This window comes from Sus scrofa, chromosome 14 (genome assembly GCF_054392235.1).
Source record: "Sus scrofa isolate SSC_HxYL_T2T_F1_AM1 chromosome 14, Sscrofa_HxYL_maternal_Yorkshire_Landrace_v2.0, whole genome shotgun sequence".
Classification (NCBI taxonomy): domain Eukaryota; kingdom Metazoa; phylum Chordata; class Mammalia; order Artiodactyla; family Suidae; genus Sus; species Sus scrofa.
In genome coordinates this window covers 84,090,952-84,108,511 of record NC_139396.1, presented here as the reverse complement: position 1 = coordinate 84,108,511, position 17,560 = coordinate 84,090,952, and the positions used below count along the sequence as shown (strand labels likewise).

General features: G+C 39.2%; 1 protein-coding gene across 24 annotated transcripts in view; it reads right to left on the bottom strand.

Annotated features, from left to right (window-relative positions):
* The window catches only part of BICC1 (BicC family RNA binding protein 1), a 335,849-nt gene that overhangs the window by 203,180 nt on the left and 115,109 nt on the right, over window positions 1–17,560 (bottom strand). For all 24 annotated transcript variants that reach the window (XM_084996941.1, XM_084996940.1, XM_084996936.1 and 21 more), the window contains one exon: window positions 15,200–15,246. In XM_084996941.1, coding sequence (XP_084853067.1) covers window positions 15,200–15,246 — 47 coding nt within the window. The remainder of the gene's footprint in view (window positions 1–15,199; window positions 15,247–17,560) is intronic.

Below are 17,560 nucleotides of genomic sequence, written 5' to 3'. Positions count from 1 at the left end.
CCCATATGAAAGTTCGGTTTGCCCTGATAATTATTTACTGGGAGCAAACCTCACCCAGCCACAACCTATATTCCCTAACAGTTCTCCATGTCATAACAAAGGAGTAAGAGGATTTCTAATAGTGACAAACTATTCAATGCCTGAGAACCAAGCACCATCAACACCATCTCAAGAGGGAAAAAAAGTCACTGAGCAAGAAAGTATTTTTACTATAAAATGCCAAAAAATTAATATTAAAAAAGCCAACAAATGAAATCTTTTATCTCTCTTTTTTTTTTTTTTTTTTTTTTTTTTTGGCCATGCTGAGGCACAAAGAAGCTCCCAGGCCAGGGACAGAACCTATGCCTTAGCAGCGACTTGAGCCACAGCAGTGACAATGTTGGATCCTTAATTTGCTGAGCCACCAGGGAACTCCTAGAATCTTTTCTCCAGGTAAGACTCCAGAAAGCAGTAACCCCCAATAAAAGCTACTATGACTCAATTCTAAACCGAAAAGACTTACCAACAATATTACAGCTGTGTGCGGGGGGTGGGGGTGGGGTCGTTTCCCAAACACTCAAAGACATGGAGTCCCATCCTAAGACAGTGAAGGCTTCCCTCAACCTCCAAGATGCAAGCACTGACATGGACGGGTCTCAAAAGAATCCATTCATCTCTCACATCTGCTCAAAGCTTTTCAATTCCAACCAATTTCAAACTGCTTGATTTCAGTGGACTTTAACACTAATTCTATGAGAAACTATCGCCATTTTGTAAGGAAAAGTAGTGAGTCTCAATAACCACACGACTTGCCTAAGATTTCATCAGTGGTGATTTTAGGGGAACTTGAACTCAGATCTCACGGTGCCAGTTTAATGCTATTCCTTATAACATGGACCTCTCTTATTAGTTCATCCACTGATTGATTCAGAGTGATGACAGAATCAGGAAAGGGAAAAAGGGATAGGAAGGAGACAGTAAGAAGGAATGCACACTATAATCAGCTATGGGACATCCATCCAGGTTTTAAAAGCCCAGCTTCCTAAACCTCAGCCCAGACAAATGTTCCCTAAGACCCTCCAAAGCAGCTTTCTGGGTGGGTTGGAAGGGTGGGAAATGAGACAACGCCATCTCTCATCACTTTGATCTGCTTTAAGTAACACTATTTAATTTACTGTTTTTCCAATAACAAGAAAAAGGACATGAGATTTTGAATTTTCTTGAAAGAGCACATGGATTTTTTTTTTAAGATGTGAATTGTCAATGTAGCAAAAAGAACAGTGACTTGGGTTTCCTCTCTGGCTTCAACATGTTATAAGACTTGGACAAATACCTTACATCTCTAGGTCCTTCTTCATTTCTACGCTCAACTAGGGAATTGTTTAAGGCCCCTTGCAGTCCTACAATATCACAATTCTGAGAAAATTTACTTAGCCCCAACCATGCACACAGAGCAATGTGTTAGGCCCCAAAATACTTGAGTCTCTCAATTCCAAAGTCAGAAATTAGCTGGACTATTAGTATGTCAACCACAAAGAACAGAACAGCAATACAAGAAAATTAACTTGAATAAAACCTGAAGTGATGCAGACATGTAGCATATAAAGAAACTAAATAGTCCATGCAGGCTGGGCCAGCCCATGCTACAGAAAGCTGGGTCTATTGGCTACCAACTGGAGAGGGTCAGAGATCAAAGTGAGAAAAAGACTTTCTAGGTGAGTCACTCTTTTTTTCTCCAGCTATGAAAGTCAGTGATACTAGAGGGACTGGTTTGTGGAGCAATGGGAGGAACCAGACTGTAACAAAGGGTCAATGCCAAAGGCAGGCATTTACCTTTATCTAGGAGGCAATGGAGAGAGGTTAAAGAAATTCTGAGCACAGTTTTCAAATCATAATAGTTGTGTTAGGAAAAGATCATGTACTCTGAAAAGATTTATGCTCTTACCCCTAGAATGAGGCTCTCTGAGAAAATACCCTTTTTAAGAAAACCTCCTTTGTAGAACTGCATCACATCCAGCCCTAACACAAATCTTGCAATGGGAAAAAAGAGAATTTCTAAATGATTCACAGATTGTTTAATTCTATGGACTATATTTTCACCAAAAGAAAAAAATTGTTGATACAACATTGTAAATCAACCACACTTTAATAAAAAAAATTAATTTAAAAAATAAAACATCAAATAGTAGTATGAAGTTATGCATAATATATATCCCTATGACAAATTCACCAAATGCAAATAACAAACACTGTAAGAAGTTTTGCAAGAAAGACACTTAAACTGAATGCAACAGCATTCCTCAAACTTATCTAATCAAGGAATTTTCAGAAGTATTTATATGTATATATTAACACAATGCAGAACTAGTGTTCTACAGTATATACCCTCTTGGATATCACGCTATTGAATATTTAGTCCAAAGAGAATGAAACTCAACAGAAGGAGAAATCCCATTAATAGTTGACACAAACACACAAAATACATACAACTCCTTCCTTTTAATCATCATTAGAGACCAACGTGAAGTTTTGATTTCTCTTTGTACTTGCCCACATGCCATTATCAGTGGTTCCCAAACTTGGCTGCATATTTAAGCCACTTGGGTAGTTTTTTGAAAAATACTAACACTCAAGCTTTACTTCCAGAACAGTTAAATCAGAATCTCTAGATTGGGCATCAATAGTTTTTAAAAGTTCCTCAGGCAAAACTACACAAGTGAGGGTTAAGAACACTGATGTAGATTTAAGAGTTTACTAACTCTAAAATGGTAGAGTTAGGAAAATGGGAAAGGGAATATGAATTCCACTTAATTAAGTTAGAAAATCTTGCCCTGAAAAATTGAGAATTGGCAATATTTATTCTGCATATGATACTGGATCTTGAATATTCCTGGCCTTCTCTGTATTTCTTTATTACTGTATAATGGTGGTTTAATGCTAATACTAGAGTATGCTAAATCTTTGATGGCCAACAATTTCTTTAAGCTTTAATTTTGTACAAATAGAATGGAATTCTCTATTATTTGCCAAATCTGAATCGCTGGTCTCAGAAGTTTTAGTTTGATTCCTATAAAACATGGCCAGAAGTAAATTGCAAAGCCAAAACCTTCAACTGTCTTCCTGGAAAATACTTTTTTTAAAACTGCATATCATAGAAGGTTCAGGATTTGGTTAAATGATGCTAACTATTTATTTTATAGCCATCTTTCCAAACTTGGAAATTTTATCATCCAAAACACAATGAAGCTGTTTCAACATTTGAAACCTCATGCTGCAAAGTCCAGTTAACAGTTAATCTTCCTGGGAATGCATTTTTCCTCCAGGGAAGCAGAGGGACGAAAAAAGTAGTCATACATCCCTAAACCCAGCCCTTACAGAGAAGTCAGAAGCTGCAAAACAAACCATATTGCAAAATGTTTCGTTATCCTGGCTATCATCTTTCATTCTCATCATCTTTCAGCAGACAATGAATACAAAGAATGTGATCTAGATTTAATCTGGATTTCAAAACCTTCTACTCATCCTCTCGACCTTCCACTTGAATCTGAATAATTAGCTCAGATAAAAATGATGTAATTTTATATACATTTGTTAACTTTTAAAGCATTTCGTTTCTAGGCCACAGGACAGAAAAACATTCTTCACCGTCTCTTGTTTTGCCCTTACAAAGGCACTCGGTTGGTTCTTCCTATGAGAAATGTATTTCCATCTTGCCTCCATTAAGACACTGAGGTCATGGAATCATGGTCCGAAGACAGCTTAACCTAATCTCACGCCTGCGCGCTGCTCAGGAACTCTTCCACAAACTCTTATCTAATCTTGGCCAACATACTAATCATATGCTTTTTACCTTTCCCTCAAATTCCTGCTCACTGTTCCCCAGGGCAGTCTCCCTTGATTCCTCAGAGTAGAACAAATCACTCCTTCTGCTTCCTCTATTATATGTTCTTGCGCCACTTCTGCTTTAGAGTGTGACCCCTTGGAGGCCAGAGGGCCACCTTTTCCCCCTCGACGATCCTATACCTGGACAGTGTCCAGCTCACAGGAAGGTTAGTATGCATTCCATGAACAGCCTTCTTAGCATCTTAGTAAAGCCTATATTAATCATGCCTTCTAGCCCCTTCTTGTAAACATCTTTCCCCTCTTTGAGGGCAGAAATCATCTCTTCTTTGTTATTGCCATGAAACTAGAACACAACAGAAGTGTTTCTAGATGCACAGGCTCTGAGGCAGCACTCCGTATTTTTCATGTAGGAGAGGGACGCTAAAATGAAGCTGTTCTCACAAATGAGAAGAAACACAACATCCATGTCCCAATTAAATACTGAAATACACTATTTCCTCAATTCTGGAATAACTCCCTCACAGCATACTGGCTGAAACCAGGAAAAATTGAAGCTCTGCAAACCCACCAACCTAGGGACTATGTCAGAGCTTTTCAAACAGCATCGTGTCTTGACTTACACATGGATTTGCATCACTGTCTTAGAAAATCCCATAGAAAAATATAACAGGAAGAAGTTCTACTTAAGAAAACAACCCCAAGCTAACTGAGTTTAAAGTGTTCTTATTCACATGAGATTAAGGTTTCTTGGTAACTCCAAAGTAAACAGACACATGGGAATTAGAGCTGGGGTTTTGTTTTGTTTTCTCTCAAAAAAAGTAATTAATGGTGAATTCAAGAAAGAAAACCGAGAAGGAAACATAGAAGCGTCTATGTATTTGCCTATGGTTGGTTTCATCTCTGGCTAAATTCCTTCACTCCCAATCATCATCACTCTAACTATTAAGAAGCAGAAAACTGGAATGACTGAACAGAAATCTACAGTGACAAGGGTGTTAAAAGTAATAAATGCTAAGGAAGGAAAGACAGACTTACACACTTCTCCTGGATCATTTTGATTTCACCAAGGTGGAAAAAAAGGTAATAATGAAATCTATTTTTTTTTACCATATAAATAAGTGACAAAAGGCAGCACCTTTCAAGAAGGAATCTGCCTCCAAAGAAATAAAAACCTGCAAAAGAACTAGTTTCGGACAAGTCAAAACTGCTAAACATACAAAGTAAGTCAGAAGCAGTCAGGATTTTTAATAACTCAGGATCATGTTACTTAAAGAGACAAAGAGCAACAAAGTGTTCTCCCTAACCACTACTAAGAAAAACAGACAATGTTTTATGCCGTACTAACCCCTCTGCATGTTGGCTGACTACAAACTTCCCACAAAAAGTGTAACACTGACTAAGACACTATTAGTGTCAATGTCCAAGGAGAAGGAGGAAATCCTAGAATGTACAATAACAGACCAGAACAAAATCGTTTTGGAAAATAAAGACAGAATAAGCTTTGTCCACTGATGACATTAACAACAATTGTGGCCTTGTTATTCTTTGAATAATGCTGGCAATTGCCTAGCAAAAAAAAAACACACCCTGAATAAGAATACTCTGTGTGTGTGTGTGTGTGTGTGTGTGTGTGTGTGTGTGTGTGTGTGTGTGAATTCTATTCAGAGACAGGGATCATCATATACTAGTACAGTGTATTTTCATTGTTTTTCAACACACTGGACTACTGCTGCTATATAAATATTTCACTTACCCATTTTGGGAGAATGGCTTATGTCCTATCTAGAAAGCACTGCTCCTTTAAAGATATAATTAAATTTGAGACACCTATTAAGAGGTTTAACTACTCTACACACACACACACACACACACACACACACACACACACACACACAATTTTGTTAAGTGGTGCATGCATAATCTTTTGATGAGGATGACTATGCAATTATTCAGGCAACTGAATGCCTTTTATGCATTTTAGTCTGAATCTTTTTTTACTTTTTGCAGCTGTACCTGTGGCATATGGAAGTTCCTAGGCTAGGGAATCAGAGCCTCAGCTGCCGGCCTATGCCACAGTCACAACAATGCCAGATCCAAGCCTCATTTGTGACTTACACCACAGGCTACAGCCACACAGGATCCTTAACCCACTGAACAAGGCCACAGATTGAACCTGCATCCTCATGGATACTAGTCAGGTTCTTAACCTACTGAGCCACAACAGGAACTCCTAGTATAAATCTTAATTCCAAGACCTCACAAAGTTCCTCAACCACATCAAGAGAAGGGAAGGAGACTGCAAAGGCACCTATAGATCCAAACCTGAGAAGCATCACAAATTGTGCCAGCTCCCCACAGGGGTATCACTCACTTCTGGCCTATTTGCCTGCCTGCTTCTCTCTCTCTCTCTCCTTGCTCTATGTTCCCTTCTGTGCAAGGGTTTCTTTTGCTTACTCACAGCTTCTTCTCCCTATGACTCCAGCATTTTCCCATGGCCAAAAAGTCACCTCTGGCCTTCCCTTCACCCCAACCCACATCATGTCCATACCACCCTAGGTCTTAGCTTCCCCAATTTGCTAGAGACAAGATTCGCCCAGTAAGTTGTCAGAGCCAGTCACACAGGGCATGGCCACTGTCTGTAGAAGGTTCATCACCAGGTCTTGTGCCATATCTAGCCTATCAGCTGCAATTGGAAGAGCTGGCAAACAGAGTCAGGTGACAGAAAACACAGCCTGCTCCTCTCCTGTTTTTCATGGTAGGGTGTGTAGGAAGGCAGGTACATAGTAACAGACATGACAAAGGACATAAACATAAAAGTACTATTCAGAGACAAAAGCAAGGGAAAAGTTGAATTAGCCAAAGAATAAGATCTAAAGCAATCTGTTTCGTCTAAATAAAATACAAACTATTAAACACATCAAACAAAAGGCTGTTCTTTAAAAAACAGAGTCCCTAAATTAAAGAAATGACAGATTATGGAGCTCCTGTCGTAGCTCAGCAGTTAGCAAACCTGACCAGCATCTGCAAGGATGATGGTTTGACCCCTGGTCTTGCTCAGTGGGTTAAGGATCTGGCAATGATGTGAGCTGTGGTATAGGTCACAGATTCTACTTGGATCCCAAGTTGCTGTGGTATAGGCCAGTGGCTACAGCTCCAATTGGACCCCTAGCCTGGGAACCTCCAAATGCACAGGTGCGGCCCTTAAAAGACAAAAAAGGACAAGAAGGAAGGAAGGAAGGAAAAGAAGGAAGGAAGGAAGGAAGGAGGGAGGGAGGGAGGGAGAGGGAGACGGAGAGGGAGAGAGAGAAAGAAAGAAAGAAAGAAAGAAAGAAAGAAAGAAAGAAAGAAAGAAAGAAAGAAAGAAAGAAAGAAAGAAAGAAAGAAAGAAAGAAAACGAACAAACGAACGAATGGACTGATTCATGGAGTTCCCATCATGGCTCAGTAGAAAGGAATCTAGCATCATGTGGACGCAGGTTCAATTCCCTGGACTCTCTCTAAAGGTTAAGGATCTGGCATTGACGTGAGCTGTGGTATTGGTCGCAGACACGGCTTGGATCTGGCATTGCTGTGGCTCTGACTTGACCCCTAGCCTGGGAACCTCCATATGCCGTGAGTACAAACCTAAAAAGACAAAAAACAAAACAAACAAACAAACAAAAACAATCCAAGACTACTCAGGTCACATCTGGAAAAAAAGGACATCACCACCACACCCAGTTTTTAAATGTATTGATTCTTCAGTAAACCCATTTTAAATCAGTACAGCTTAGGGCTTTACTAAATGTCACAGCATTCACTGGAGTCACTTAAAAGGCATTATACCAGCCCCATCACTTTATGGACTATCACCCTGTGGTTGAACCCTTTTCTGAGGTAACTTTGTGGAGTCCACGATGGAAGAAAATCATGCAGGAGTTTCGACCACAGAGTCACGGAACCAGGTAACATCTTTCAAAGGGATGCTTTCCATCTGCTTCATGTTCTGGCCACCTTAACTGCCACATGGTCTCCAAGTGCAACATCAGGTCAAGAGTTTAGAGTAAGAGACAGAGCGTGTGAGCTCTAAGTGGGCTTTACCTGCCCGTCAGAAATCTATAACCTTTAACTTGTATTATGTACCTAGCAATAACAACTGGAGCCAGACATTCCTCTTTAGTTGAATGAAGAATGGCAAAAAAATAAATAAATAAAATAGCCAATTCCTCATGTCTGTGACCAAGTAACAGTGCCTGAAAATTATATAATCTACAGCTACTTCTAGATCACATCCATCTATATCACAGATATTATGGCCTCACTGTAACTGTGCTCATCAGGCTACTCCCAAAATATTATATCCAGATATTGCTGCCAAATTTAAAATGCAGCATTAGGAGCTCCCGTCATAGCACAGCAGAAATGAATCTGACCAGGTAGGAACAATGAGATTGCAGGTTCAATCCCTGGCCTCGCTCAGTGGGTTAAGGATCTGGCGTTGCCGTGAGCTGTGGTGTAGGTTGCAGATGTGGCTTGGATCTGGCATTGCTGTGGCTATGATGCAGGCCGGCAGCTGTAGCTCCAATTGGACCCCTAGCTTGGGAACCTCCATATGCCATGGGTGTGGTCTTTAAAAGCAAAATAAAATAAAATGCAGCACTGACCTTGCTCCTTAAAATGAACAGTAAGGTAAGGGGTATGAAAATTAAGTCATATGATATATAAGATACAAGTATCTTTAATCTGATGAGATCAGACCCATTTGGGGTGGTATGGCCATAGACAAAGTATCTTTAATCTGAAGAAAAGAAGACATAGGAATGTTATGAAAAAAAAAAAAGTCTTCAAAAAAATTTTATACCTCCAAATGGCAAAACAAGAGTGGGTGGATTAAAGACAGGGGGAAACTTTCTGAATATCAGCACTGACTAAAAAGATCTGCCTTGTACTCCTATCTGAGACCTGTACTATCTATACACCTGTTGTAGGTGATACAGAAGGGACTTCAGTAATTCATGGAAGGCAGAACCAAATGACCTTTTACCCTTCTTTCAACCAAATGCAAATATGTTCTACAAATTGGCAGTAAGTTTATGCATTCATGGGCAACCTCAATCTAGTATAGCCATTATGATCTGTTTTTCTCCATAGGTGGTGGTCGTGATTAAGCTTGGTTTTAAAAATAATAGGGATTCATTGCATAATAGTATAGAGAAAGCATACAACTCAACCATAATCTCATCACTAAGACAGACTCTGTTAACATTTTGGAATAACTTCTGTTCCAGTAATGTTTCTAGGCATATAGTTATATGTATCAAAATATATATGTGATATATAATTTCTCATATATATATATATAGTTTTATATATATATAACAAAATTTGAATCAAGCTATTTATGTCTTTGTCCTGATTTTTGCATTTATATGATAATTTCCCAAGTCATTAAATATCTACCCAAAAAAGCATTATTTTCAAGACCTACATAGTAATTCAATCATAAACTCAATTTGATTTTCCACATGATCCAATGCTTTGAGTTTGGGTTCCAGAAGAGAGAAGAATATTTTAACCAATGACAACCTCACTTTCACCAGGTATTGATTTAAATGAACTATTACTCACTTTTTTAAATATCATAATAACAATCAGACATGGTTTAGAGGAGTCCCAGAGACAGCCCCTGCTTCCCTGGGAACCTCCATATGCCATGGGTGTGGTCTTTAAAAGCAAAATAAAACAGCAAATGTGGTTTTCATAAAGCACTTGTGGGAAATGACAGCCAAAGTAAAAGCTGAGTGCCTCACATCACGACAGGACTCAACAGGTGACTATTCAACATGCTTGAGAATTCAGGCTTGGGTGCTCCTCATGTTCAAAGCAACACCAAGACAGAACCCAGAAAGCAAGAGGGAAAGAGAAAAGCAAATCACTTAAGACTATCTGTTTCTCAGTTTTTTCTCACTAACCCTTATCTGCCAGAGTCTGACGGAAGATGGAGAGCAAATCAGAAGATATGAAAATAGGTCAGATCCTTACTCGTAACAACTTTCTAAAAAATGACCAGATAACTTGTTCTGAGGGTTGTTCCTTTTTTCTAAGTTTTGCATGTGCCAGTTACCCCTAGTTAGCCAGCTGTATGAGAGAACAGTGGTCACGGATTCTCTCAACAAGACTTTTTCTCGGCCATGACACTGCCATCAGGAGTAAGAACTCAGTGTCTCCAAATGTCAGCTTTAAGGCCAAGCTGTCTGTTGGTGGTGACATATCCATGGATGATAACCTTTAAGGCTAGAATCAAAACCAACACTCTCATTCTGCCCAGCCTTCTCTGCACATCTTCAGAACCATGACCTCAAATAATCTTCACTGTACATACATCCCTTTGTAATCTTTGTATTGTGAACCACATGAATCTATTACCTATTAAAACAAGTACTAAGATTTAAAACTTTAAATATCCTCATTGTATTTAAGTCAAATTTGATTTTAAACAGACTGTTTTACAGCTGCATCCATGACATATGGAAGTTTCTGGGCCAGGGATAGAACTCCTGCCACGGAAGCAACCCAAGCTGCTGCAGTAACAATGCCAGATCCTTAACCTGCTGCACCACAAGGGAACTCCTAAACTGCCATATCTTAAGAATATAAAATATCCCTACATTTAAAATATGTGATGTGTACTTTGTGGAGAAATTAGGTATATGACCCAATGTGATGGAAAACATGGCTTTCATCAGTTATGATGCCAACTGGATTTTCTCTTCTTCAGCCACTGGGAGTCGATATTCCTAAAGTAGTTTGCTTTGATGAATCATATTTGTCATACAATCACTTTTCTCACCCTCGCCTAATATACTGTAACACATTTTCCCCTCTAAGATCTCACCATAGTCATTTCACAAGAGAAAGAAAAAAAGAAATGATTAAAGGAAATAGAACAGACAGTGAGTAAGCCAAGAACAACTGCCCAAAGAACTGTAAGACTCCCGGCAACTCATATCCATGTGTTTCAATTAAAGTTGCCATGAGAAGTTGACAAAGAACTAGAGAGAATATTGATAATGTTCTATCCATCCCCTCCTTCTGTAAGTACAGTCAGAACCAAAGAATAAAAAAAAAAAAAAAAAAAAAAACCATCATTGGAGAACTGGCAAAGTTTTAACATAGAAAAACATATGGGATGCATTCAATGCAAATAGTCTAATTTGTAATCGCAATGGGTAATCAGAGAACATTAAAAAGCACTTTATATAATATACATAGAAAAAAAAGACTTAAGCGTGTATAAATAGTATTCTTTTTCAAAGGTGGATGACTAAGTAGATTTTCTTCTCTTTCTTGAATATTAATTATGTATTTGTAATAGACACTTTAAAAATGACTTGCTATAAGGACAAAGATTTAGTACAAATGACTAGGAAGTTAAAATCTATAGATCAAATTTAGTATCAAAATGGGATAAATAACATTTATCCTTTTACCAAAATTGTCCAATTGTAAATTTTCTACAAAACCATTTCCTCCATTAAAAGGTATTATAGGTTGAATAATCCTATTCGACCTATAGGATTATAGGGTTGAATAATCCCCAAAATCCATATGTTGAAATCCTAATCACCTCAGAGGTCACTGGAAATGGGGTCACTGCAAATGTCATTAATAAGATAAACTCATTAGGGGGATCCCTAATCCAATATGACTGGCATCTTTATAAAAAGAGGATATTTGGACACATGGAGACCCTTGGGGAGAAGACTGTGTGAAGAAGGCAGAGATGGGAATAATTCTTCCACAAGCCAGGAAAGCCAAAGATGGTGAGCAAGCCTCCAAGAGCCAGAAGGGAGGCATGGAACAGATTCTCCTAGCCCACAGAAGGAACCAACCCTGGCCATACCTTGATCCTGGACTTCTAGCCTCCAGAGCTATGAGAAAACCAATGTTTATTGCGTAAGCCCCTCAGTTTGTGGTACATGCATACAGCAGCCCCTCAAAATAAGACAAAGGGTTTCAAAGCATAACACACAAAGACACTACACTCTGACCACATTCATTGTTTCCTACCCATCTGTTTTTTGGTAGATAATATTTGCAAAATCAGTATTTCCTCTAGAAGCTCCTCCTCCCACCCCTATTACTGCAGTGGCATCGGGCCACTTAAATGAGTTTTCTGCAGTGAAATGGTAGAACAGGTAACACATGCCAGACCCAGGCCTGAGCCTTAAGACCCTGGTGTGCTTCTTCCTTCTCACCAGCTCACACCTCTACCAGCCTAAACCACAGAGATGAGCGCCGTGCCTTAGAAGAGATCTGGGTCTCTAACGGATAGCATGAAACAATGCCAACCACCAAGCTAGAATATTCCCCTTAGAATGTTACATGAAAGTAAAATGAGTAACTGTTCTTTAAGCACGATATTGTTGGATTTACCCCCATAACAGGTTAGTCTTTTATCCTAATAGAATGTCAGTGGAAATAAGTCACCTTAACACACAGTAAAACGGTATACAGAAAACCAGGGAGATGGCTGAAACCAACAGTAACTGTGACTGTGCAGGAGAAGTTTAAGTATAAACTGAACAACTACTATTATAGCTCCAAGTATGAGACAATATATCTGATGACCCCATTTGATAGGATTTCATGACCCCAATTTGATGATTCCAAACTGTAGTTATTAAACTGCATTTTCAACCCTTTATAGAAATCGACCCATTCCTACTCTTCAAGAGATTTAAAGTTTTATTTTTTTTCAATTTAAAAATAATTAGCAAAAACAATATAATCAGATTGTTATGATTGTACATATAGTTTGATAGTACAACATAAAACAAAGTAACATACAAAAGTCTCGTACTCCTCCTCCAATTCTCCCCTTAGGGAGAGCCAGCACGAATCTGAGAGGTATCCTTCGAAACTTCGACGTGTTTAAAGTCAGAATAGTCAAACTTTAAACTCAGCTCAAAGACAGACTTTAATTGTGGTTTGTGGTACACACCCCAGGGTCAAAAACCAAAAAAACATTCTAATAATAAGCATATGGAACCTTCAGATCTGCATTTCCCTAGGAGAAGAAAAAACATTTTTTCAAAGATGCTAATGACCAACAATGTGGTTTATTTTCTTTTCCTAAATGTTTCCCCAAAAAACGCCATTATTCTAAATTGGAAACTATGTGACTAGCAGAAAGTTCCTGGAGGACACTTCAATACGTCTCCATTCCCTCATTCTATTGCAGAGGAAGTGTAATGTCTGGTCAAAACACTAAGAATTGCTTTTCTGAAATTTGGGATGTTTGCCTTTTATTCAGTTACAGGCCTTTTCCCCAGGCTAAGTCTCCAAATCCTATACGGATACTTGTTCATCAGGAAGACACTCTTTATCCAACTAAAGAAGAAAACGAGGAGATAAAAAGTACTCCACTGAGCTTCTCGGAGACCTCATTAACCTGTGACCAAGGATGGAATCTGTGACTCCAACTCTCAGTTGGTGGGATGCACACATGTTCCTGGATTCAAACATGTGTTTCCATTTAAACTGCTGGAATGTATATATGGCTCCACAAAGAGTGATAAATATTAGCAAATCTTCTAAGAATGAAGGTCCTTTATGACCACATACACTGTGTTTCGATTCAGCTTTGAAAATGTCTGAGTCACACAAAGCTAAACATTCTGCTTTTTACATCTCTTTGCAAGTTAGAGAATTTTTAAAAAGCCAAGTCTTCCAGAGATTGCATCTATTTATGCCAACACAGCCAACACAAGGCAAATCTGTGATTTCTGCTATTTGCCTTCTCTTTTCTTCCCCTTGTGACAAGCCTGTCCCAGCTAAAAGCAGAGTATTCTGTCTTGCCCAGGTATTGATACAAATTGGACATTAACCAATGTCAGAGGAACACCAAGGAAGGGGGCCTTCGGACACAGTTTATAACCTTCAACAACATGAGCCTAAAAAGCAGAGGTGGAAAACTGTGGTCTGGCACATTCTATTTGGCCATCACAGCACTTTTAAATTTTTTAAATTTAAATCCCTTTAAGAAAGGCCGCCCACACAAAGAAGGTACTTCATCATATGGGTTCGTGTACCTCACAGTGCTCCATGAACTTCTCAGATGTCATGTGCCAGCCAAAAGTTTGAAGTGTGAATGCGGCAAGAATGCTCCCACCTCTGAGACTTCTTCCATTCTGTTTCTTCACCCCTCCAACCCACCTAAGCCTACCTCTACACATGGCGAACTTCTACTCTCCTAAAGACCTCAACAAGTCTTTATCTTCCCAAGTCCCATTGAAGAGCTGAATCCTCCCTCCATGGCCCTCACCTTCCAGCTATTTAGGTGGCTTTATCATCAAACACCAGACAATTCCTTTAGGGCAGGGACTGCCTTGCTCAGTAGGTGGTAAATAAGTATAAGAATGAAGAAATGGCAATGCCAGTATCAGATCTGAAAATATTTGCTTTTAATATCCTTGGAAGAGAATGCAGGGAATGATGAAGTTGACCAAAAGGAAAAAAAAAAAAAAAAAAAAAAGCAGATCACACAGAAGGCAAGAGAATGAAGAGGCTTATAAAAGCCATGTCTGGTCACACAGGTGTTTGCCAAAAGCTTGATGACCCTTTACAGTGATATTTAACCTCACCCATAGCTGCTGCTATATTTCACTCTAGGACAAATTGTGTATTTGTTTCTACACATATGCTTTCTGGATCCCAACATCACATAGGCAAATATAATAAATTCAAATGAACAAAACAAAGAAGACTATGAATTTGAGTCAGTTTCTTTGAAAGGACACATCTTCCCTAACATAAAACCTTTTAAAAAAAAAAAATAGAGCTAACCAGAATTAATAAACTGCTCTCTTGAGCAACTCAAATTCATTATCAATCCGTTGCACCCCTATTTCCCTTGATGACCAGCCAGGCTGGCTTCAGTGATCAGAACTTACAGAGGGCAGCCAGGTGCAGAAGGGTCACAGTTACCAGCTGGGAGCAAATAGGTCGAATGGCACATCCTTTGTCAATTACATCACCCCGCCCATGGTCACACTTACAGGAAATGAGGAAGCTGTGAGGGACTTCTCTCCACACTCCCAAGTCAGGTATGGTTTGGGGAAGGAGGAAACCAGCGGCAGCAATAAAAGAAGATAATCTGGGCGGCATATCTGGCAGCCCTCACTGCCGCCTTGCCTCCAAGTGAAAATGCCATTAGATTTGCCCAGAAGGAGCCGCCATTGAATGGTTAAGTCCCAAACAGCCTACAGCCCTTTCCCATCCAGGAGCATCTCCAGCTCTCTTCTCAAAACCTACTCCCTTCTATACAGAAGGGGAGCTTCCAAGATAGGTTTATTTCTCTGTAATGATCACCAAGGCAGGTATAAAAAACAACTTACCTTCTGAAAAAAGTCTTCCCCACTTTTGCCTTTTCCTTCAGCAGCAGCTGTAAATAAAAAGGTACACATTTAAAATAGTTTCGGTTTTTTCAACCTATCTATTCAAAAAACTCTCGAATATCAGGCTTGAACATACAAAGGTAAACAAGATGCCAGTCTTACTCTCCCAAAGTTCAGTGCTTTCTAATAGGCCTCATCTGTGATGCAAAATAAAGAATTAAAACCACTAATCCAATCAGACATCTTCAGATAACTTTGCACTCCTTTTTCTGTCTGAAAGCCTCCCAAGTCTCTATTTTCAAACACAGATGAAAGTAATCTGACCTTTTCATAGTTAAGGAACTACATACATGAATAAATGAAACTACCAGTATAACCATCTGTAGGGCTGGGAGCACTTCCGGTCTGTAATCAGTTTCAGGCATGAGGCTGCCTTTTCATATGATGGCTCATTCGACAAGGCCTGCTGGGAGCTACTGCAGTTTTATGCTTTGCAAAGACTATATAATCTACATGGATTTCATCTGGTATCATTCACTGCTTTAACACACTCCTTTATTCACATTTACAAAGAAAGAGACAAAACAACATGAGAATTAAAAAGTCATGGCAGAGGGTACAGATGACAAAATTTCATGTGAGATTAAGTGATTGGTCATTGAATCTGAATTTTTTTTTTTTTACTGTGTAGAGAAGAGTAGGAAATTCAAGGAAAGGAAGAGAGGGGCTCAAAGAGCTAACGGCATCGTGTTTGCAATGGCCTCAAATTGCACCTTTCAGAAGGCAAACACCCGGTCTCAGGTTCAGGCACAGGGTGGAGGAGTGCTTAACTGGAAAAGCCACCCCCTGGCTAGGACAGAGAAAGGAGCTGGACCAAGAATATCTGGAAACTAAAATCTGGAAAAGCATGGTACCCCAAACACCTACAGACCATACCAGCAAGGGGCACTACCTGTCCACGCACACACATGTGTGTATATATAATAAGAGCACTCGCTAAAATTATTAAAGACCCGAGAAGCACGGCAGATAATTCCATTAAGTACAGAATTCAAAATCCAAAGAAATCCTCTCTACCCTCAGAAAGTAGTAAGTATTAAATGTCTAAGTATTTTTGTCACCAATTTTCACTTCATAGTTAAACGTTAAGATATCTTCTACGATTTTATTGACACGGTTTTATCTAAAAAATAGAGCACAGAGTACATGTTTCTCTGACTTCCAAATACAGCTTGGGGAAATGAATGGAAACGAGCTAAAAAGAGATTTAAAAATTAAAAACTGTATTCTGATGTGTGGGAGGCTAAACAGCCCCTCAAAGATGTCCCATCCTGATCCCTGAACCCTGTGAACATGTAAGCTTACATATGCAAAAGAGATTTTGCAGGTGTGATGAAATTAAGGCTCTTGAGATGGGAAAGGTAGGCTGAATTACCCAGGTGGGCCCATTGTAATCACAAGGGGCCCTTTTAAGAAAGGAGTAGGAAGGTCAGAGTCCAAGGAGGCAGTGTGACAACGGGAGCACAGGGAGAGAAGAGCGTGTGATGGCAAACAAGAGGGCCACAGCGAAAAAGATGAAGAGATGCTACTGCCAGCTTTGAAGATGGAGGAAGTGGCCATGAGCCAAGAAATAAAGGTGGCCTTTCAAAGCTGGAAAAGGCAAGAAAATAGACTCTCTCTTTGAGTCTTTGGAAGAAGTGCAGCCGACACCATGATATAGCCCAATGAAACATATTTCTGAATTTTGACCTCAAGAACTATAAGATAAACAATTTATGTTGCTGTTACCAAAGGGGACAGGTGGTGGGGGGTGGGTGGACTGGGGGTTTGGGATTGGCATATGCACACTGAGGTATATGGAATGATTAGCCAACAAGCATCTGCTATATAGCCCAGAGAATTCAACCCAATATTCTGTGATCATCTATTCGAGAAAAGAATCTGAAATAGAATGGATATATGGGTACATGTATAACTGAATCACTTTGTTGTACAGTGGAAATTATCACAACATTGTAAAACAAGTATACCTCAAGCAACTTTTATGTATGTTGCTATAAGCCATTATCCTTGTGGTGATTTGTTACAACAGCAAAAGGAAACTAATACATAATTTCAATATTATTTTAACTTTACTTTGTGCACAAGACATCATCAAGGCATGAACTGAGCACAGTTAGGTGAGAGTTTGAATCACACATTTCCACAAACAGATTCTTTGTAGTAAACTCTACTAATTACAATTTTCACTCTAACTTGGAAATATACCATTAGGAAAGCTTTTGAAAGAACATAAAAAGTACTTTAAAAAAAAAAAAAGGCCCACTCTTTCTTAAAAAAACTGGCAAATATGGTTGAGAG